Here is a 21933-nt window from a genome sequence, read left to right as displayed (position 1 = left end):
AAGGTGGTGTCTCACAGTGATTTGATTTGCATTTCCCTGATGATTAGTGATATTAAGCATCTTTTTTTTTTTTTTTAAGATAGAGTCTCACTTTCTTGCCCTTGGTAGAGTGCCCTGGCTTCATAGCTCACAGCAACCTCAAACTGATCAAACGATCTTCCTGCCTCAGCCTCTTGAGTAGCTGGGACTACTGGCACCTGCCACAATGCCCGGCTAATTTTAGAGACTAGATCTAAACCCTTCTCGCTGGTCTTGAACCCTTGAGCTCAAGAGATCCACCTGCCTCAGCCTCCCAGAGTGCTGGGATTACAGACATGAGCAACCATACCTGGCCTAATATTGAGCATCTTTTCACTGTCGGCCATTTTTACATCTTTGGAGAAATCTCTATTCAGGTCCTTTGCCCATTTTTTTATTGGGTAACTCTTTTTTTTTTGCTATTCAGTTTGAACTCCTTATATGTGTATATTTTAGATAGATATTAACACCTTACATATATATGGTTCACAAATGTTTTCTTCCAAGCAATCCACAGGCTGCCTTTTCTTTAGTTGATTGTTTCCTTTGCTGTGCAGAAGCATTTTAATTTTATCTAATCCCACTTGTTTATTTTGTTTTTATTTCTAATGCTTTTGGTGTGATATCCAAAAAAACATTACTGATGCCAATATCAAGAAGCTTTTCCCATACTATGTCTTACAGTTTCAGGTCTGACATTTTGGAATTTATGGTTTTGTATGCTGTAAGACAAGGATTGGGTTTTGTTCTTTTGTGGATATCCAGTTGTTCTAACACTATTTATTGAAGAGACTGTCCTTTCCCTATTATATCTTCTTACAGGCCTTATCAAAAACTGACTGTATATGCCTTGGCTTTACTCCTGGTCTCTATATTCTGTTCCATTGTTCCAGCCAATCCAGCACCATATTGCTTTAATGACTGTGGCTTTGTGATATAACTTTGAATCAGGTCATATGATGCTTCTGACTTTCTTTTTTTTCCTTCTCAGGGTTGCTTTGGCTATTCAGGGTATTTTGTGGTTCTCTGTAAATTTCTTTTTCCTATTTCTGCAACAAATACCGTTGGAATTTTTGTAGAGATTAAGTTGAATCAGTAGATTGCTTTAAGTTGTACAGACATTTTAAAAATAATCACTCCCCCAATCAATGAAGACAGAATATCTTTCCATATATTTGTGTCTTCTTTAATCTTTTCATTATTGTTTCATCGTTTTTAACAAACAGATCTTTCACTTCCTTGGTAAAATTTATTCCTAGGTATTTTACTCTTTTTGATGCTATTATAAACAGAACTATTTTCTTGATTTCTTCCTCAAATAGGTTATTAGTATGCAAGACTTAAATTTTTCTTAATGAGAAGAACCACTCTCAACCATTATTATCAAACATTAAGTGGCTTTGGAAATTAGCTTTTGCAGCAGACTAAATAGTATATCTTAATTTCCACCTAAAATTACAAGGCAAAACACCACTCATATGTAAAAGTTACACCACCGTAAAGTCACTTCAACAACTCATGTCATTTGAGTCACGAGTAATGTCAAGCTGCTTTATACACGTTCAGTGCTGTCAAACACTAAAACAAGGTATTAGATCTCCATTTCCACACAAATTGGCAAGGAGTATATTTTCTAATCTCAGACTATAATTCCAGAGTGTTTGTTAGGTCTCAATGTAAGTGCACAGGAAATTCCCCTATTTCAAAATCCATTTAAAACTGTGCAGGTAAAAAGTTTCCACCAACCTTCAAATGGAAGTGATTCATCTATAAGGTAATGACATGTTAAAAGGCAAATATCCAGAGAAAAATCTAATAGAATTAGATTAGAATTAGAATTACAAATGCCTTCTAAGAGCTCAATTTCAATTATATGTATATAGACTGATCTCGACACTTGACAGTACCTATGTGTGTGAAAAAACATTTTCAAAGATTAAATACATAACATTTCACTAAAGATCAGCATTAAAAGATGAACATTTTCAATTGATTTTGATGATAGGGAATACCAGTTTTGAACTCTAACTATGTGAAACGTTATGTTTTTTTAAAAATTTAATTCTCAATAGTAAGTTTGTATTAAAAAAATTACATTCAATTATTATTTGATAATTAAATAATGTAATTATTAAATAATGTGTAACTGACCCTTTACAGAAAGAGCTTGCTGGTTCCCAAGCTGGAAACTAATTTCTCACTACCAGTCCAGCACCGTCTATCTCATAAATAAGCTAAGCTCATCTCAGTAAGAGCATTCTACAATTACATTTTCAAAATCATACATATCTTAAATAATATACTGTTTATTAACAATGATTAATGTTTTGTTTGCAAAAGGTAATTTCTTAGTATTCCTGTATTATTCCCACCAAGATAAAAGTGACGGGTTAGGGAGCAACAATGCAGAAACAGTATCATTCAATCAACTTTCAGACATTGGTAGAGAAAGTGAAATAACCTCAATCTTTCAACAATAATACAAAGTGCAGTTGCTAAATGGCAACCAGCTTGGTCAGAAGCAACCAATTTATTAACATTTTCAGGAAATTCTCAAAACCCAATTCCTTTCTTCACACATAAGGAAAACCACTGGGAGGTCATTCAAACAAATAAAAAACAAGAAAGCTTTTACTTCAAAAAATAAACTCTTAGATACGAACTGGCAATAAAAACACTTCCCTGTTCACGAGAAACTACGCTTGCTGGAGAGTGCCCAAAATTTCAGGGCATTTCAAGTTGGCAGTTCTGACTCTGAGGACAACCAGCAGGAAGGGAGCATAGTCCCTCAGCCTCCTACTCTCCTGGTCAGCAGGCTCTGGGCAGCCTCTCTGTTTCTCTTCATCTCAGCCTCACTCTCTCTTAAAGCCTTCTCTGTTGGTTCATCTCTCCTTTTCCCATCTATTTCTGCCCACCAATCTGCTTCTTTAACAGGCCATACATTTTTTTCAGGATATTACTTTATCTTCTACCCCCCAATACAACACTTGGGGTCCAAAGCACAGCAGATTAGTTCATACTGGTCAATATAATTTGGCTAAAGAAATGTTTGATTTCTAGTATTGTCAAATTATATGTAAGATTAAGTAATTAATGTAATTGTCTTGGGGAAGGAGAACTGCTAAGAATTCTCCTGATTCTGATAGACGGGGGACAGATACTCTGTGAGAGGAAGGATGGATCCTCATTCAAACTTGTGGAGGCTGCAGGAGACACTCTACCTGTTCGGATGAGAATCTGACACCAACTCAACATTTTTGCAATCTCCCCTCAAGAATAAGCCAAATGACTAAAAATGAAGACTCAGCAAACAAAGAAGCAGCAAAGTTTTCCATAGCCCTATCCATCTAAGGTGCCTAGAATTTTCTACTTCAGTATCAAAGATGAGAGATTAGGCAGGGAAGCTACTTGCCAGGTCTGTATTTTTTTTCTCTCTTTATTCAAACATCTACATGATAGGCTTCTCTCCCTTTTATAAATGTGTGGACTCAATTTGAGGCTCTAGAGCAGTGCTTTTCAACTGTTTTTATTCACGACATTCTTGAACCTATAGTGAAAGTTCTGCAACACACTTAAATTATGTTATCCAAAAAAGAGTAAAAAGAAAGAATATACTTACTGTGCTTTGAACTTCTTTTGAAAATAATTTAATTAATGATCTTTAAAATTTTTTGTGGCACACCTAAGATCCTCTCATGGCACACTGGTTGAAAATCACTGCACAAGAGTTAAGTACTACATGGTAGAACTACAGAGGTGCCTTAAATTCAGTTCAGAAGTTTTCTAGAGAGTGAGTCCAGAAGTCACTTTGAAACTTTTCCCTATTAGTGCATACTCCTGACCCATCCTGTCACCCTTACTAGCATCTTCAGCTCTCCAATCCTGCCACCCCAAACCAACTTCAGCCAAAGGGTCTGTCTCATCCATATCTGCACTCAGGTATCTTGACTAAGTGAAGAAAATCATATAATCACACAACCAAGCCAAAGGGCACCATTATGAATACATGGTCTCCAGCTGCTACTGACTAATGCTAAGCTTCCTCAGTCAACTTCTCTCTTCCTTTCTCCAAAGGCACCATTTCAAACCTTCACAAGTCCCCTCACCTCCTACCTTACCACCTCATTCTTGGCAGATAATCATGGTCCCTGCTTCATAGAGAAAACAGAAACAGTCAATCAGAAGCTGCTTCTAATTCTGTGCTATGAAACCTATAGTATTCACATTATTCTCTCCTCTTTCTCTCAGTTATAATCAGAGAAGTGCCCTTCCACCTGCTGAACCTGCTTTGCAGACCCCATTCCTTTTGATCTCTATGAAGGGCTGACTCTCTGAATCTACCCCTCCATTTCCCAATGTCAACCACTTCCCCTTAGAGTGCTCCTAAATCAAAACAAACACAAAACCACCTCTCCTTCCCTTAAAAATCTCCTTGAAAGCATTGCTGACACTTTCCATCCCCCCGCTTACCTCTACCCCCACACTCCACCCACCCTGTTTCCGCCAAGCATGGGGGCCACAAACGAGCACTTTTCAGTTCAGCAACAGCTATGGTTGACCACTCCGGTGTCACTGAGACACTCTGTCCCTTTGACTACTGTGGCAGTACACCCTGTGGGTTTTCCTCTAACCTAGAGGTATGTCATCTTTTGTGTTAGCAACAGCAGTGACCAAGAAATGTGTCTGTGCGTATACACAAGCATAGTCATAAAAACCCACTGCTGCTACTTCTCCAGCCAAGAAGACACCCACATCCATAAAGATCGAGATATTAGAAAGCCATATCTAATAACTGGAGCTAGGGAGTTTGTCATTGTTTGGATAGCAGCACATTGAGGCCGACATCCCCAATTCCCACACACCCACCACAACACCCAGCTATTTTTTGTTGCAGCCACCTCTGGACTCCCTTACTTGTCTTACCTGCTGAAACAAGAGCTCCTCTGCTTTGAGCCTCTCCATCATTTCCCGCTCCATCAGAGCTAATGCTCGTTCACGCTCCAACTCGGCCATTTCCTTTTCTCTCTTGCATTGTTTAAAAACAACAGCACACAACTTATTAGAAATAAGACAATTTGTAAAAACTGATCTTCAAAACAACTGAATTACCACCAACAGGGAAAGGGTTAAGCAAATTACAGTCTATCCATTTGGAAACTATATAGTAATTGTGAAAGATGTGTGTTTTCTTTGAACCCAGAGCACAAAATTAAAATTGTGCCTTGTCTATGATCATAAGGTTAAAAAATAATCTATGGGGAGGCGCCTGTGGCTCAGTGAGCAGGGCGCCGGCCCCATATGCCGAGGGTAGCAGGTTCAAACCCAGCCCCGGCCAAACTGCAACAAAAAAATAGCCAGGCGTTGTGGCGGGTGCCTGTAGTCCCAGCTGCTTGGGAGGCTGAGGCAAGAGAATCGCGTAAGCCCAAGAGTTAGAGGTTGCTGTGAGCTGTGTGACGCCACGGCACTCTACCCGAGGGCGGTACAGTGAGACTCTGTCTCTACAAAAAAAAAAAAAAATAATAATAATCTATGAATGAATATGTAGAAAAAAAGACTATGCATAGAAGAAAACACCTAAAAATCTAAATAGAAGTCTTCTATGGGTGTTGTTGCTTCCTTTCTATTTTTTTGTGTTATCCATGTTTTTATATAATAAACATTATTTTTATTTTTATTATTTTTTTTTTTGAGACAGAGTCTCACTATGTTGCTCTTGGTAGAGTGCTGTAGCATCACAGCTCACAGCAATCTCAAACTCTTGGGCTTAAGCGATTCTCTTGCCTCAGCCTCCCAAGTAGGTGGGACTACAGACCCCACCACAACACCCAGCTATTTTTTGTTGCAGTTGTCATTGTTGTTTAGCCGGCCCCGGCCGGGTTCAAACCTGCCAACTTCGGTGTATGTGGCTGGTGTCGCAACAAATGTGCTACGGGCGCTGAGCCAATAATATTGTATTTTTTTTTAAAGCAGACAAGTTGAGACAAATTGGACAAATTATTTTACCCGTCTAGTTTCCTAAACAGAGATTCATACCTACCAATTGTTCCATGATCATGTTTTCCTTATACTTGTAAATCCACAATGCTAAATATTCTATTGGATCCACTGGGCGAACTCTTGCCACTTCTGCAAGACCTTGAGTTAGGCACGTCCCAAGGTGCTTTTGAAGATATATAGACTCCATTTCTAACGTCCAAATAAAAACTTCTAAAAATAAGTGTTTTGCGTTAGTGCAGAAAATTTTCAATGTGGGCATTGAAATAAGACATATAATCACAGAATAATCGGAGTAAAATCCAGGGGGGTCTGATGAAACACTACACCCCACTCGGGATAGCATAAGCAAGCTAGCCTCAGGAAACTTCTCATGGTTTCCAAAAGGGTTCCACAGAAGTCATGGCAACTAAAATAGTTTCAAAATCTATTTTAGGGATCTAGGGATCTCAAGTTCAAGAGTCAGGAAAGAGATATTACCATTACCAAATGCAAGATGACTTTACACCAAGGAATGTGTGTCTCATTTAATCTCACAACATACCTGAAAATGGGTATCACGATCCCCAGTGTACACATGAGGAAGCCTGGCAAAAAGAATGTAAGTGTACATTCAGGATGATGTAGCGGACAGAGGAAGGACATGGGGTTTGCACCTACCTCTTCATTCCAAAGCTCCAACCCTAATGACTATACTAAGATGCTGAGCTATGAGAACCATCTTTACAAAACATCACAACAGTTCACCTTTCAAAAAAAAGTCCACAAACTTCCAAGGCCAAAAGGTGAAAATACAGCCTCCAAAGAATAGCATATGAGGCTCCTCATAGTCTGGTCCTCATTTTTGTTTCAGATTCATCTCCAGATATACTCCTGCCCCAACGGACTCTGGGCTTTAACTCCACTGCCCATCCTGTCATTCTGCTGATCACATCTCATATTTGTCCATCTCCATAACCCTGGCGTGTGGTGATCCTTCACTCTCTCTCAGCTTGGAAAACATCTCCCCACCCACAAGGTGTATTCAGGGGTGTCCAACCTTTTTTTCTTTTCTGCCACACATTGAAAGAATAAGAGTTGTCTTGGGCCACACAGCAAATACACAAACACTAATGAAAGCTGGTTAGCAAAAAGAAAAGGACTGTGAAGACTTTCATGATACCTGACACCATAGGTAAGCGAAAGAAGTCCTCACAAAATAAGCCTGCTGCCCTCAGGCTGCAGGTTGGACACCCCTGCAGGATCATTTCTCATTTCCTAAGCTTTCCAGGCAACCCAAAGAAGTTCCTCCTTTTCCAAGCAGCTCACATGACACTTGTCCCGCCATGTGAGAACTGTGTGTGTGTGCATGTCTGTCCTCCCACTAGAAGACAAGCTCGTCTAGCTCCTCAAGGAGTGTTGTTTGTTTGTTTGTTTGTTTTTTGAGACAGAGTCTTCCTCAGTGCCCCCAAGGTTGAGAGCTGTGGCATCATAACTCACAGCAACCTCAAATCTTGTCTCAGCCTCCCAAGTAGCTGCGACTACAGGTGCCCAGCCCACAATGTCCAGCTAGTTTTTTATTTGTAGAGACAGGGTCTTGCTTTGCTTGTTTGTTTGGTTTTTGAGACAGGGTCTTGCTCTGTCACCCACGTTAGAGTATAGTGGCATCATCCTAGCTCACTGCAACCTCAAACTCCTGGGCTCAAGTAATCTTGAAGAGTGTTTTAACCATAAGGTTGACACAGATGTCTCTCCCTGGTGGCAAAGGAATGAGTTTCTCTCTTACACCAGGTATATCCCAGTCTTTCTAGTTACAAAGATAAGAATAATATTAGACTAGATTGTTTTTAAAAAAAATTTATACTAATTAATTAGTATTAATTAATTTTTTAAATTAATTAATAATTAATTAATTAGTTTTAATTTATAAAAAAAAACAAACCTAACCCACTATACCATAGGTAGCTTTCAAAAAACTAATCACCTTCAAATTGCCCTTAAGATTTTATGAAATCTAAACTCTTCTGAGAATCTGATAACATGTATTCAATCATTCAACGCATTCTCAATGCCTATTATATGTCAGACACAGTGATAGATACCAGTAATATAAGATTATTATGGGTTGAATGTCTGTGTTCCCTCAAACTTCATATGTTAAAATGTGTGATGGTATTAGGAGGTGGGGCTTTAAGGAGGTAATTAGATCATGAGAGGGGAGCCCTCACAAATGGAATTAATTCCCTTATAAGAAAAGATAGGAGAGCTCTTTTACAAATGGAACTTTGCCCTGGAAGTGAGAATAATGTAACCTAAATATTATACCATCAGGGAACCTGTAGTCCCAGCTGCTTGGGAGGCTGAAGCAAGAGAATCGCTTAAGCCCAGGAGTTGGAGGTTGCTGTGAGCTATGTGAGGCCACGGCACTCTACCGAGGGCCATAAAGTGAGACTCTGTCGCTACAAAATATATATATATATATATATATAATACCATCAGATTAATTTGAATAAGTTTTTTTTTAAAAAAAGAAAAAGACAAGACATGAGAGCTTACTCTCACTCTCTGCTCTCAGACATGTGAGAATGCAACCAGAAGACAGCTGTCTGCAAACCTAAAAAAGATGGTCCTCATCAGACACCAGCAATACCAACGCCTTAATATTGGACTTCCCACTCTCCAGAAATGTGAAAAATAAATGTAGCAGCCCAAATTACAACAAAACGGGCTCTTTCTTCATGGAGCTTACAGATGAGTAGGGAAGACAAATATTAGCTACATATTCAAAGCAATAAGTTGGGAGATTGGTGTGTTCCCACCTCATGGGCACAATGTAAGGGCATATGGCTCACCTCCTGGGTACAGAACACAACTACGACAGAGAATTTTACCTAAAAAATGCGAACATTGTAACCTAATCATTTTTGTCATCATATGAATATAAAATGTTTTAAAGGGAAAAAAATAAATTTGAAATAAGTGTTATGAAGTCCAGATAATAGGGGAAGTCTGAAAATGTCAGAGAAGGCAAGGAAAGCGTCTCTGAAGGGTGGCATTTGAACTAACCTCAAATTTACTGAAAGAATAATAAAATTAACAAGGCAAAGAAGAGAAGCAAGAACCTCACAGGTATGAAAAAAAGGAATGAGCATGGCGATTACAGGGGATAGAATGCCAATGTGTCTAAATGCATTCCTGCACAAATTCGCCAATATTCTGCACAAAATTTCAGAAACCCTGTTACCCTGAGGTCAATCCATAGTCCCCAATACTGCTCTTCTGTCATATAATGATGATGGGAGTGTAAATGGTATAACCCCTATGGAGGGGAATTTGGCAAAATCTAGAAAACTTATTGCCTTTTGATCCACCAATCTCACTTCTGGGATCGTATCTCTAAGAGACATTTGCTAAAATAGGAAATGGCATATGTACATGGTTATTTACACCATTATTCATAATCAAACAGGAACACCATCTGAATGTTCATCAAAAAAGAGGATTGACAAAACACAGAAACACTACAGATTCTGTGTATTATGCAGATGTAAAAGTGAATGAGAAAACTCTCTAAAGTAGGGAGTGATGTCTAGGACACAGAATGAAGTAAAAAAAGGCACACAAGTTACATACGGTAAGCCAGCTTTTATATTAGCAACTGCAGTAGAGAAAGGAATATGTGTGTAACAACCAAAAACCAAAAACAGAAAACACACAAATGAACCTAATTCCCTATCATATTGACATTGACAATCCTAACCACACGGAGAAAAAAATTTGCTACAATTGACTCTGGAACACAGTACCCCAATGTACTTCTTCAGTGGGATATTACTTTTAAAGACAGAAATTAGACATAGACATCTCAATATCGTTTGAAGTAACGTAAAAAAGGGAATGAACTCCTGTTACTGCTCCAATAAGATAAAACGTGTGAAGAGGACTGTTGTCCCTAGAGAGAAAATCTCTGGCCTAAGGTTTGGGGCAAGTTGAGGGTCTCCCTGAAATTTCTGAACTCTGTATAGTGTTATACCTGGGCAAGCATTGGTACCTTCGCTATCTCGTTTAACATCTAGTTCCTGTCCATGAAACAGTAAAATTCCCATCTCTCCTATTGTTAAGTTATCTTTCATATGCACCAACAGGTTCTTGGCTCAGCATGAGAAAGCCCCTTCTCACAGACACAGCTGCCTGCAGCCTGAAGAACTTGCCACAGGAGTTAGATGGAGGTCCCTTTCCCCTGCCTCGGAGATAGCCAGCCACCCAGGGAGTGAGCAAGAGGCACCCGGCAGCGGTACCCGAGTTGACAAAAACACAGCTCACCTAATTAAATATAAATTTCTGATAAACAATGAAAACTTTATATGATGCTATATTTGTACCAAAAAGTAACTCGTTTGTCTGAAATTCAAATTCAACTGGGCATGCGATACAGTGTGTGATCCAGCAACTGTGGTCCTGGGGCGCTCAGGTTGGTTTCCCGCCGGGTTGGGAGAAGGGTCTCTTCAACCCGGCGGGTACCCCGCCTGTCACCCCTCACGAGGAGGGGCCAGCCGGTGAAGGGTCACCAACTAGTCCCAGCTAGGCCACCGGCTGCCCGGTGAGTCCTGCGCAACTCACAAGGTCCAACCGTGGGAACCGCTTCTGCCCACACCAACCCAGCCAAGCGAAGAGAACGGTTCTCGGAAAACAGCTGGTGCCTTCTCAGAGCGCGCGCCTGACACGCGCGGCCGTTCTCAACCTAGGAGGAGCGTCCCGTTGCCAGGCAACGGGCGCGTGCGCCACCGGGCCGGAAGGACCCGAGCCCGCGTGCCGCAGTATTCTGGAGCACCGATAGGTGAGTGGGGGGCGCAGGGCGAACGCGCTGGTGTGGGGGCGCGCGGGGAAGAGCTCGGGAAACTTGCAGCCCAGAATTTTGAGAAGGGGGCGGCGGAAAAGAATAATCCACACCGACGGGCGGATGGGCACGCTCTGGGAGAGATGAAGGGGCAGTGGGACTTTGGAGAGAAGCCATAAAGAGCTGTCTGTCTGAGAAAGGCTGGAGACACACACACACCCCCTCGAATACCTGGGGAGCGTCGCTGCAAGCTCAGGGGCCCAGCAGTTTCACGACTCCGCACCTTACACTTGCTGGTGACCTCTGCTTGGCTCCTTTGAGAACCAGCTCAGGAGCCCCTACCTCTGGGAAGCCGTCCAACCTCTACCAGGCCCGAGCAATCGCAGTGTTCTCTGGTCTAGTGATCCGTGCACAGTTCTCTGTTATCATTTCTCATGTTCTGTTTCAATTTGGGGGGAAGGGTGTGCAGTCCTGAGAGGAAGAGACCGTAATAAATGTTAGTTGAGGTAGTAAGTGCCAGAATGAACACTGGAGAGTAATAATTCTCACTGATTAAGTCAAGAAATATTTTCTGAGCACCTAATGTGTGCCAAGCACAGGGCATATCGTGTGAGTAAAGACAGCCCCTCCTTGGCTTATTCGTGCAAGGAGGACCAGTGTAAGCAGACCCTCAAGGGAGCTCTGGGGAACCCTGAAAAATAGTAGGTGCCCTCTTGGTGATTGTGCCCTGAGTTGGTGGGAGTGAGCGGTGAAAGGCATCCCTTTAATCCATCACCATCCAGGCCTGGCATGTGGCTCTACTCTGGCTCTGCTTTATTTACAAGGAATCGTGCAAGTGTCAGGGCAACGTATTTCATGAGACCATTGCTGAAGATGTGCAGTTTAGAGTAGGTGTTTTCTCCTAATACAGTTTGCCAAACCTAAGCAGTGGGGCCAATGGCCAGGGAATGGAGAGGCTTTCTGGGATGCAGAGTAGGTGATTTGGGTTTCTGCCCTCTGGGGAGGACATTGCTACAGCGATAAAGGCAAAATATATCTGTAACTATACATCACTTGAGGATTTTGTTAAAATGCAGATTCTGAATCTATAGGTCTGAGGTGGGACCTAAGATTTGGCATTTCAAGTCCCAAGGATAGAATTCTACTGGTGTTATCTATCCATCTATATTTCTCTTTGTAACTATTGGAGAAGAAACTTTGAGACTATGTAAACATTCAGTTCCTTGTCAGATATTCAGCCCATTTTGGCACTCATTCATGGTTCTGGATTGACTCAGTTATTCTATGAGGGTTACAAAATGGTGATTTTTTTTTTCTTTTTTTTTTTTAATTTTTTTATTAAATCATAACTGTATACAATGATATGATTATGGGGCATCATACACTCACTTCATAAACCATTTGACACATTTTTATCACAGTGGTTAACATAGCCTTTCCGGCGTTATCTCAGTTACTGTGCCAAAACATTTATATTCTACATTTACCAAGTTTCGCAAATACCCCTGTAATATGCACCACAGGTGTGATCCCACGGATTCCCCTCCCTCTACCCACCCCCCCCTTTCCCACTTCCCCCTATTGTTAAGTTGTAGCTGGGTTATAGCTTTCATGTGAGAGTCCCAAATTAGTTTCATAGTAGGGCTGTGTACATTGGGTATTTTTTCTTCCATTCTTGGGATACTTTACTAAGAAGAATATGTTCCAGCTCCATCCATGTAAACATGAAAGAGGTAAAGTCTCCGTCTTTCTTTAAGGCTGCATAGTATTCCATGGTATACATATACCACAATTTATTAATCCATTCGTGGATCGATGGGCACTTGGGCTTTTTCCATGACTTAGCAATTATGAATTGGGCTGCAATAAACATTCTGGTACAAATATCTTTGTTATGTTGTGATTTTTGGTCTTCTGGGTATATGCCCAGCAGAGGAGTTACAGGATTGAATGGCAGATCTATTTTTAGATCTCTGAGTGTTCTCCATATATCTTTCCAAAAGGAATGTATTAATTTGCATTCCCACCAGCAGTGCAGAAGTGTTCCCTTTTCTCCGCATCCACGCCAACATCTCTGGTCTTGAGATTTTGTGATATAGGCTAGTCTCATTGGAGTTAGATGATATCTCAAAGTAGTTTTGATTTGCATTTCTCTGATGATTAAAGATGATGAGCATTTTTTCATATGTCTGAAGGCCGTGCGCCTGTCTTCTTCAGAGAAGTTTCTCTTCAAATCCCTTGCCCAGCCTGCGATGGGATCCCTTGTTTTGTTCTTGCTAATGCGTTTGAGTTCTCTGTGGATTCTGGTTATTAAACCTTTGTCAGAGTTATACCCTGCAAATATCTTCTCCCATTCTGAGGGCTGTCTGCTTGCTCTGCTTACTGTGTTCTTAGCTGTGCAGAAGCTTTTTAGTTTGATCAAGTCCCAGTAGTGTATTTTTGAAGCTGCTTCAATTGCCCGGGGGGTTCTCCTCATGAAATACTCACCCAGACCAATTTCTTCAAGGGTTTTCCCTGCATTCTCCTCTAGTATTTTTATAGTTTCATGTCTTAAGTTTAAATCTTTAATCCAATGAGAGTCTATCTTAGTTAATGGTGAAAGGTGTGGGTCCAATTTCAGTCTTCTGCAGGTTGCCAGCCAGTTCACCCAGCAAAAATGGTGATTTTTTAAAACTCCCCAGTTCTTTTCACATTTATTGGTTGGCATTCTACTTTCAGAAAGAACTTTGCTTTCTCTTCCATTCATTACATCCATCTACTTATTTAGTCTCATATGGACTCATGGATTCTTATTTCATGAATAAATGTCCATTACAGTCATTGCCCCAGTATTGGCTAGTGGGAGCCCCTTCAAGCTGGCTCCTCTGTCCATAGCCAGTTTAATTTTTAGAATTTTCTCACTTTCTAGCACAACAAAAGGTTGCAGGCTCATTAGACTTTTCCTGCCCTTGCCTTGGAGTCAGTCATTTCTCCAAGGAGCCCTGATTCCTTGTAAGTGATGAAGGCTATTAAAAAAAAACAACTTCACGGACAGCCTCTATAGCTCAGTGCGTTGGGCGCCAGCCCCATATACCGAGGGTGGCAGGTTCAAACTCGGCCCCAGCCAAACTGCAACAAAAAATAGCCGGGTGTTGTGGCGGGCACCTATAGTCCCAGCTACTCTGGAGGCTGAGGCAAGAGAATTGACTAAGCCCAGGAGTTGGAGGTTGCTATGAGCTGCGACGCCACTGCACTCTACTGGGGGTGATAAAGTAAGACTTTGTCTCTAAAAAAAAAAACAAAAACAAACAAACAAAAAAACTTCACGCTTAGTATGCTCATTGTTGCTAGTGAAGTATTTTGGCTTATAGACCCTTGCGGTGAAGAGCCATGAAATCTGTTTTTTTTCTATGTCCATAGCTATCTATCTACCTACCTATTTTCCTTCCTTTTTTATTATTTATTTTTATTTATTTATTTATTTTTGAGACAGAGTCTCACTTTGTCACCCTGGGTAGAGGGCTATGGTATCATAGCTCACAGCAACCTCCAACTCCTGAGCTCAAGTGATCCTCTTGCCTCAGCCTCCTGAGTAGCTGGGACTATAGGCACTACCACAATGCCTGGCTAGTTTTTCTATTTTTAGTAGAGATGAGGTCTTGTTGCTCAGGCTGGTCTCGAACTCCTGACCTCAAGCAATCCACCCATCTCAGCCTCCCAGTGTTAGAATTACAGGCATGAACCACTGTGCCCCACGTGAGTATTTTTCCTTCCTTAAACTGTAAAGCGGGGTGGGAAGACAAACTGAAAAAAACATCCAGAAAATCTTAAGATGAGAGAGGATACCTGGGAAGGGTGAGGTCTAGGAGAACAGAGGTCTTCTCAAGGAGACCCCAATGATACACCTGCAAGGTTTTTCCCATGCTGACTCAGCTCTTAGGAATTTATAAAACCTTAACTTCCTGGAACCTGGAGACTGGCACTTGTTTCTGCTTCGGTGAAAGCACATGATTCTGTAAAAGCCAGAGCCCGCTTCTCCAGCTTGATTCAAACTGACCAGTGAGAAAGGTACTTGTGGGCTGGAACTTTTTGACCAGAGATAAAAAGGGAAAGATTGAGCCTATGGGGAGTGTGGCCATTTTGAATTCTTCTATGCCATTTGCTCTGCTGGCTGAAATAAAACCCGTCCTCTTATGAACATGGTGTTTGGGTGCTCTTTCTCTCCATTGGACCTGTCTTTCTGCAACAAAGGGTGGATCTGAACCTTTATTATTCACTGGGATTTCGGATTTAAAATGTGTAAAGTTCAGCCACATGGAGTCAGTCAGGAGGGAGCTGTGTGGTAGGCCATTTCATGGCAATATTCTACCTAACAGCAAATGTTTATTAAACATTTACAATGTGCCAGGCTAAGTGTCTTGTATGTGTTTATTATCTCTTCTAATTCAAACATTATGGGGTATGTGCTTTTTTTTTTCCTACAGATGAGGGAACTGAGGCTCAGAGAGATTGAGTGACTTGCTGAAGATCACACAGCTAGTCAGTGGCAGAACCAGGACTGGAACTTGGTCCGTGGAATCCTGGAATCTCCGTGCCTACAGGTATGATTCACTGCCACTCCTAACTTACGATCAGGCTTCATTGCCTCCAGCTCTAGAAATCTAACTAATAGCAAATCCAGGGGCATCAACCCAACTTAAAGTGGTTTCTTGCTTAAGTAATAGGGAGCGGAATATTATATCAGTGCTAGCAAATCCTCTGACCATAGCTGCAGCACCAGCATTTTCCTTCTTTCTCCTCCCCAGGGCTTTTCTGTGGTTCTTTGTTAAATAAATGAGTCTATTCTATGTCATAGGTGGCTCTGACTGTACCTTCCAACCTCACAATAGCACAGCTTGCTGGTGCTCAGAGCCCCTCCCCAGGGCCTCCTGCCAGCTCAAGTTATTTCCTTCCTACTCAAGGGTGGAATATGTTTGTGAGTAACAAGCTCTTAGCCACATTTAACTACCAATGGATCAAGCTTCTCTCAGGCCTGATAACCCCCGGGACTTATTGTCTGACTAGTACAGCTGGAGAGCTCTAGAAAAAAGTCCATTTGAATATAAGAGCTATTGGCAAGTATGTATTTGTTGGTTCTTTTGGGAAGAACCCTGAAATTTATTTGTCTTGAAATAAATTTAAGTTGGTTAGAATATGTCTATTTTTATAATCAGATTAAGTTTGTAAAATAGTATGACTCTTGTTTTGATGTTTCCCAGGGCCAAGGATGGAAACTGAGTACCTGAAGAAGTGCTTTGGAAATTGCCTGACCCAAGCCCTGGCCGAGGTGGCAAAGGTTCAGCCCAGCGACCCAATAGAATACCTGGCTCACTGGCTTTATCATTACAGGAAAAGAACTAGAGCAGAAGAGGTATGTGTGCTGGCGCACTGGGTCTGCTTAGGGAGAGCTCAGCTTTCCCAGAGGAATTTGAAATCCAAGGCAAGATTCTAGAGCTGGGAGGGGGAGTGTTCTCGTTTATTCAATTTAGGAATATGGCTTAGGCCCAGCTATTTCTGAAAAGTGTGGAGTTTGGGGGATAAAAAAGGGAATCCAACTCAGAGGACTTGTGCAGTGGGTGGGTTTGGAGCTGCAAGCAGGCTAATGGTAGTTACATAAGGAAATGCAGCAGGCCTGAGGACCAGGGCTCAAGTCTATTGTAGCAGGGGGTATGGAGGTCTATCTTGTGGGGGCGGGGGCATTTATAAGGCTTCCTGGTACTGACCCAATTTCACTCCACCATGTCACCTCAGAACAGGCAGGAGAAGATCCAACTAAAGGAGGAACATGCCAGTAGCCACAAGGAAAGGGAAATGACAGAAATCCCAAAGGAAGAGTATCAGGTGCAACAGAAGTGTAAATTGTGTCACCAGGTAGGAAGAAGGAACTCAGCGTTAAGTGCACGCATATCCTGATGGTGGATTCGAGGAAATCTACAAGTCAGCACGGCCACAATGCAAGGCACATGGAGGCTCCCCTGAGCCTACTTTTTACTCCATATTCACATATTTACATATAAATCAATCTTATTTATTTATTTATTTATTTTTTGTAGAGACAGAGTCTCACTGTACTGCCCTTGGGTAGAGTGCCGTGGCGTCACACGGCTCACAGCAACCTCATTCTTGGGCTTAAGCGATTCTCTTGCCTCAGCCTCCCGAGCAGCTGGGACTACAATCTTATTAACGATCTTTGTCAATGAAATCCTTGTCAGTGAAAAAAGAAAATTCTTAAAAGACAAACTTATTTTAGATTTCAGGAAATACCTTTGATGTTACTAAATCTGTTTACCTGGAACAAATATTTTTTCATACAAGATCCTTTGAGCCCTTTTCAGAAATTATTCAATATTTTTCAGAAACCAAGTCTGGTTATCAGTGCATACTTATGTATGTACTTAGATATAGTACTTGCTTGGTATTTAGGTTTTTTTATTCTATTTATTTTTATGTCAAGCCTCAGATGCCTCTATGATACTGTAGTATTGGACATAAATTATTAACTTGGGATAGTTCGAAACAACTCTGCATTCATCAGTCTGACAAGCATATCCTTTACCTCACCCAATTTTCTTCTGCAATTTCCTGGGAAATGTCTTGTGCCATACTATGTTTTCTACAAAGTACATGATATCTGGATAGAGAGTTGACTTAACTGCAATGTTGGGCTTGATATCTGACATCTTTTTAACTATTACTATATCCTATGCATTAAAATCTTTAATGCATTTCTATATAATTTACTAGCTTTTGTTAGTGAAAGTAACCAAACTTCACTAGTGACAAAGGGCCACTTTTGAAGACATGAAAATATTAACTTTTTTATATTTTATACTAATAGACTCAATGTCCTCATAGATAATGTATTTACCTGGTAAGGCTGGATTTTGTGAATAAATGAAATCAAAAGAAAGATGATTTCATGCTACCGTTTGACAAGGGAAGTCTCCCTCAAGAAGAATTCATTCTTTGAGCCATTTAGGGGGAGGTGGATGGGAGAGATGAGAATCATTAAGCAAAATGTGTCATCAACTTGCTGCCCTCTCTCATCCTTTTCTAATACCATACTTCACTGTTAATAGAAATAAAAATACATAAGGCAGGAAAAAAACTCCCAAAACTCTATCCTAGCTTTATAGTGCCCTCATTAAATAAAATTTTGCTCATCCAATATTTTGACTGTCTTTTTATATTGCACTCAGGAGTTTTTGCAGTTTTTGTCAATATTCCATAGCAAATCCTAGCACTCCAGGAGTCCGAGGCGGGTGAATTGCCTGAGTTCACAGGTTCGAGACTAGCCTGAGCCAGAGTAATACATCATTTCTAAGAAATAGCCAAGCATTGTTGCAGGTGCCTGTAGTCCCAGCTACTCAGGAGGCTGAGGCAAGAGAATCACTCGAGCTCAAGAGTTTGAGGTTGCTGTCAGCTATGACGCCACGGCCCTATACCGTGGGCGACAAAGTGAGCTCTGTCTCCAAAAAAAAAAAAAAAATTTCAGGATGGCGCCTGTGGCTCAGTGAGTAGGGTGCTGGCCGCATATACTGAGGGTGGCAGGCTTGAGCCTGGCCCCCGCCAAACTGCAACAACAACAACAAAAATTTCCTTAGCAGGATTTAGATAAAAGGGTACCTCATTCTTTTGCTAAGTGTGAGACAAAGGCATTGGTAAGGGGAGATAGGCAATGAGAGCCAGCATAATACCCAGACCTTGTGCAAGTTTTTGGTTTTTGGAAAGAGTTCTTATGCAAGTTGACGTTATGGAAATTGATTCTCTCTGTTAGAAGGAAATAAAGAGAATCCATGCATGATCTAAGAGAAAACGGAATGTATTTCTTACCTGACAAGACAGAGCGCCAATGTTCAGGTGTGAGTTACTCTCCAAGTAAAATTTGGACAGGGCTGGATAAAGGACAAAGAAGCAGACATATACAAATAAGACAATTACAAACTCTTCCTTACTATTGGTTACCTTCAAAACTTTTGTCGTAAGTGCTGGGAAACCTGGTTCCAAACTGATCTAGCTTGGTTGCATAAAGATTCAGCAGGCCTGCTGTTTTACCTGATGGACTTTCAAGCACACAAAGCTATGCAACATTTTTCCTTCATCTCTTAAAATCATCTTTGCTTGCACACACCTTAGAAAGTCTTTGGGCTCAGCGCCTGTTGCTCAAGCGACTAAGGTACCAGCCACATACACCTGAGCTGGTGAGTTTGAATCCAGCCCGGCCTGCCAAACAACAATGATGGCTGCAACCAAAAAATAGCCAGGCGTTGTGGTGGGTGCCTGTAGTCCCAGCTACTTGGGAGGTGGAGGCAAGAGAATCGCTTGAGCCCAGGAGTTGGAGGTTGCTGTGAGCTGTGATGCCACTGTACTCTACAAGGCAACAGCTTGAGGCTCTATATATAAAAAAAAAAAAGTCTTTGAATACTGAGTATTGACTACTACTACTCTAGTAGATGTGTCCAAAGAGAAATGGAAATGTGTTCAAAGAGCTATGTGTGGTAGAACACACATCCCATTATAGGAATCAAGATGAATGCATGGGGGGCGGGGGGTAGCCTCTAAGTCAAGCTTGGAGTGGACTGGCAAAGCTTGTCCTTGTATTGCTTTTATTTCATTAAGTAAATGCAGCTTTGAGGAAATAAACCATAATTTTGTTTCTAAGTCAGAAAGCAGAAGCAATTCCTGTTGTTTATAAAGATCTGAGCCAAATAAATACACAAATATTTGAGAAATATATCTTCATAGAATCAATAGATACTTGTGCATAAACTTAAGACTTTGAAGTTAGAAGGGTCTTAGAGATCCTGCCGACAAGTACTCCACAGACATCTCTGCAGTGCCCAGGGAGTCATCGTGGACCTCTGGGACTTCCTGGCAAAGACTGGGGTGGAGGTGATCAGCAAAGCCTGAGTTCCAATGATTCTGACCTCAGCCAGGGACTGCATGTAGGCTGCTTGGCATTGTCTCGTAAATCACAGAGGCTCTGATCATTGCTTTAATCTTTTCTTCTCTGAGCTTCAGTTTGGATCATTTCTATTGATCTGCCTTCAAGTTTATTGCCCCTTCTTCTGGCAGTAGCCAATATCTTCCTTAATGATTCAGTGAATTTTTTATTTCAGATATTGTACTTTTCACTTTTTTTTTTTAATAATTTCCATTTCTCTGGTAATATTACGTATACCCTCGCTTTGACTTGCTATGTCTATTTTTCACCCTTCAATCTTTGAAAATATTTATAATAGGTGTTTTCAGTCCTTAGCTGCTAATTTCATCATCTATGTCATTTTGGGGTCTCTTTTTTTTTTTTTTTTTTGAGACAGTCTTACTACGTTGCCCTTGGTAGAGTGCTATGGCGTCACAGCTCACAGCAACCTCAAACTCTTGGGCTCAAATGATTCTCTTGCCTCAGCCTCCCAAGTAGCTGGGACTACAGGCACCCACCACAATGCCCAGCTATTTTTTTGTTGTAATTGTCATTGTTGTTTGGCAAGCCCAGGCAGAGTTCGAACCTGCCAGCTCTGGTATATGTGGCTGGCACCCTAGCCACTGAGCTACAGGCGCTGAGCCTGGGGTCTCTTTCTATTGAAAAGTTTTTCTCCGGATTATGGTTCACCTTTCCCAAATTTGTCACCTGTCTCATAATTGTTACTGGTATGGTGAACACTATAGATGATTTTTATAGAGTCTAGGTAAATTATGTTGTCTTTAAAAGGTATTGGGTTTTCAGTGTAACTGGCTTATTGTACCCTCAATGAATCCCCAACAATAAAAAAAATAAATAAATAAAAAAAAAAAAGGTATTGGGTTTTGTTCTGGCAGGCAATTAAATTATTCGCAAATCTTCTGACCCTACGTGGCTTGGTTTAATGCTTTGTGAGAGTGAGTATGTTTCAGAGTTGTTCTAAGTCTTGGACATGAGACTAGCACGATTGTGTTCATGCCATACCTGCATGTGTTTCAGTCTCTACTAATAACTTGTTTGCTTTATTTTTTTGTTTGTTTTCTATTTAGGAACTGATTTCCAAAACTGTTTCCTCATACGGGAGTGTACTCATGCAGGAAGACTTGAAGCTGCTTGAGGAGGAAGCTTTGAAGCAGGATTCCTGGAGAGGAACGCCCAGCATGATCCCAGAAATGCCTCAACAGGCTCCTCCTTTGGGGCCTGCTGGCCAGATTGGCTGGAAGCTGGAAACTCCACAAGAACTAAATTACCAGGAGGCTCTTCAGTCTGAAGTTGCCTATGAAATGCCTTCTGGCTCTAAGTCTACTTCCTAGATCGTTCAAAAATTCTTCCCTCAGGCTAGAAGCCAGGGGAGCTTTTACTTAACCCAAGATTTGGGGATCTATGAAAAGTAGACTATGGAGAGCCTCTTCAACCCAGTCTTTATCTGATAGCCGTGAAAACCCCCCTAATCATGGGAAGATTTGAACTAGGTATAAAATCAAATAAACTCTGAGTAAGGATTTAAAATAAGTAACTAAACTACTGACATTTTTTCCTCTTGTTCTATCTTGTTTTTGGAGACTACACAGTGAAAACACATCCATCCCATGTATTCATGTCTTAACTTCAGCTGCAATTTGTAGTCAGGCCTCACAGAGTATTTGTATTACATGTCCTGTAGTCTGCCTGTGTTACTGATAGCAGGTGTTTTTCTCCACATATGTTACCAATTTTTTTACACTTTTTTCCAAATTTTTTTATTGTGGTAAAATACATATGCTTTGCTGGTGGGAGCACAAAATGATGCAATCTCTCTGGAAAATAGTTTGTCGGGTTCTTACAAAACTAAGTATTAATTTCCCATGCAACTCAAAAATCGGAGTATTGGGCATTTATCCCAGAAAATTAAAACTTATACTCACACATTAATTTGTATGCAAATGTTTATGAAAGCTTTATTCATAGTAGGCAAAAACAGAAGTGACCAAGATGTTTTCTAAAGAACTTGACTCTGATGTGTTGCTATCATGTAATGCATGTACTACTCAGCAATAAAATGGAATAAACTATTAATACATGAACAATTTGGATAAGGAAAGAAATTATGTGGTGTGGAAAGTCAATATTACAAGGTTACACACTG

General features: G+C 41.0%; 2 protein-coding genes across 3 annotated transcripts in view; one reads left to right on the top strand and one right to left on the bottom strand.

Moving 5' to 3' along the window:
• DYDC1 (DPY30 domain containing 1) overlaps positions 1 to 11156 on the bottom strand; it is a 23675-nt gene extending 12519 nt beyond the window's left edge. Inside the window, exons 1-4 of the mRNA XM_053584921.1 lie at positions 11060 to 11156; positions 6557 to 6599; positions 6056 to 6225; positions 4942 to 5043 (exon numbers count right to left, since the gene is read on the bottom strand). Of these exons, the coding sequence (XP_053440896.1) occupies positions 4942 to 5043; positions 6056 to 6202 (249 nt within the window). The 5' untranslated portion in view covers positions 6203 to 6225; positions 6557 to 6599; positions 11060 to 11156. The remainder of the gene's footprint in view (positions 1 to 4941; positions 5044 to 6055; positions 6226 to 6556; positions 6600 to 11059) is intronic.
• On the top strand, positions 10785 to 21933 carry DYDC2 (DPY30 domain containing 2). 2 transcript variants are annotated; one of them, XM_053584924.1, is made up of 5 exons: positions 10785 to 10828; positions 15292 to 15408; positions 16066 to 16217; positions 16598 to 16717; positions 20858 to 21933. In XM_053584924.1, exons 3-5 carry the CDS (start codon positions 16074 to 16076, stop codon positions 21119 to 21121), a joined length of 528 nt encoding a protein of 175 aa, XP_053440899.1. In that variant the 5' UTR covers positions 10785 to 10828; positions 15292 to 15408; positions 16066 to 16073; the 3' UTR covers positions 21122 to 21933. The 2 variants fall into 2 exon arrangements, with proteins under 2 accessions (XP_053440899.1, XP_053440898.1); XM_053584923.1 differs by having other exon boundaries at positions 10792 to 10832.

Source organism: Nycticebus coucang, chromosome 3, assembly GCF_027406575.1.
Source record: "Nycticebus coucang isolate mNycCou1 chromosome 3, mNycCou1.pri, whole genome shotgun sequence".
Classification (NCBI taxonomy): domain Eukaryota; kingdom Metazoa; phylum Chordata; class Mammalia; order Primates; family Lorisidae; genus Nycticebus; species Nycticebus coucang.
Note: the sequence above shows the minus strand (reverse complement) of the source record. Positions and strands in the feature narration are given on the sequence as shown.

Bases quoted from the DNA above. Each gene is read 5' to 3' on its own strand.
- DYDC2 (XM_053584924.1), top strand. From the start codon at position 16,074: ATGGAAACTGAGTACCTGAAGAAGTGCTTTGGAAATTGCCTGACCCAA. The intron at 16,218-16,597 runs GTATGTGTGCTG...ATGTCACCTCAG, and splicing joins AAAGAACTAGAGCAGAAGAG to AACAGGCAGGAGAAGATCCA. The intron at 16,718-20,857 runs GTAGGAAGAAGG...TTTTCTATTTAG, and splicing joins AGTGTAAATTGTGTCACCAG to GAACTGATTTCCAAAACTGT.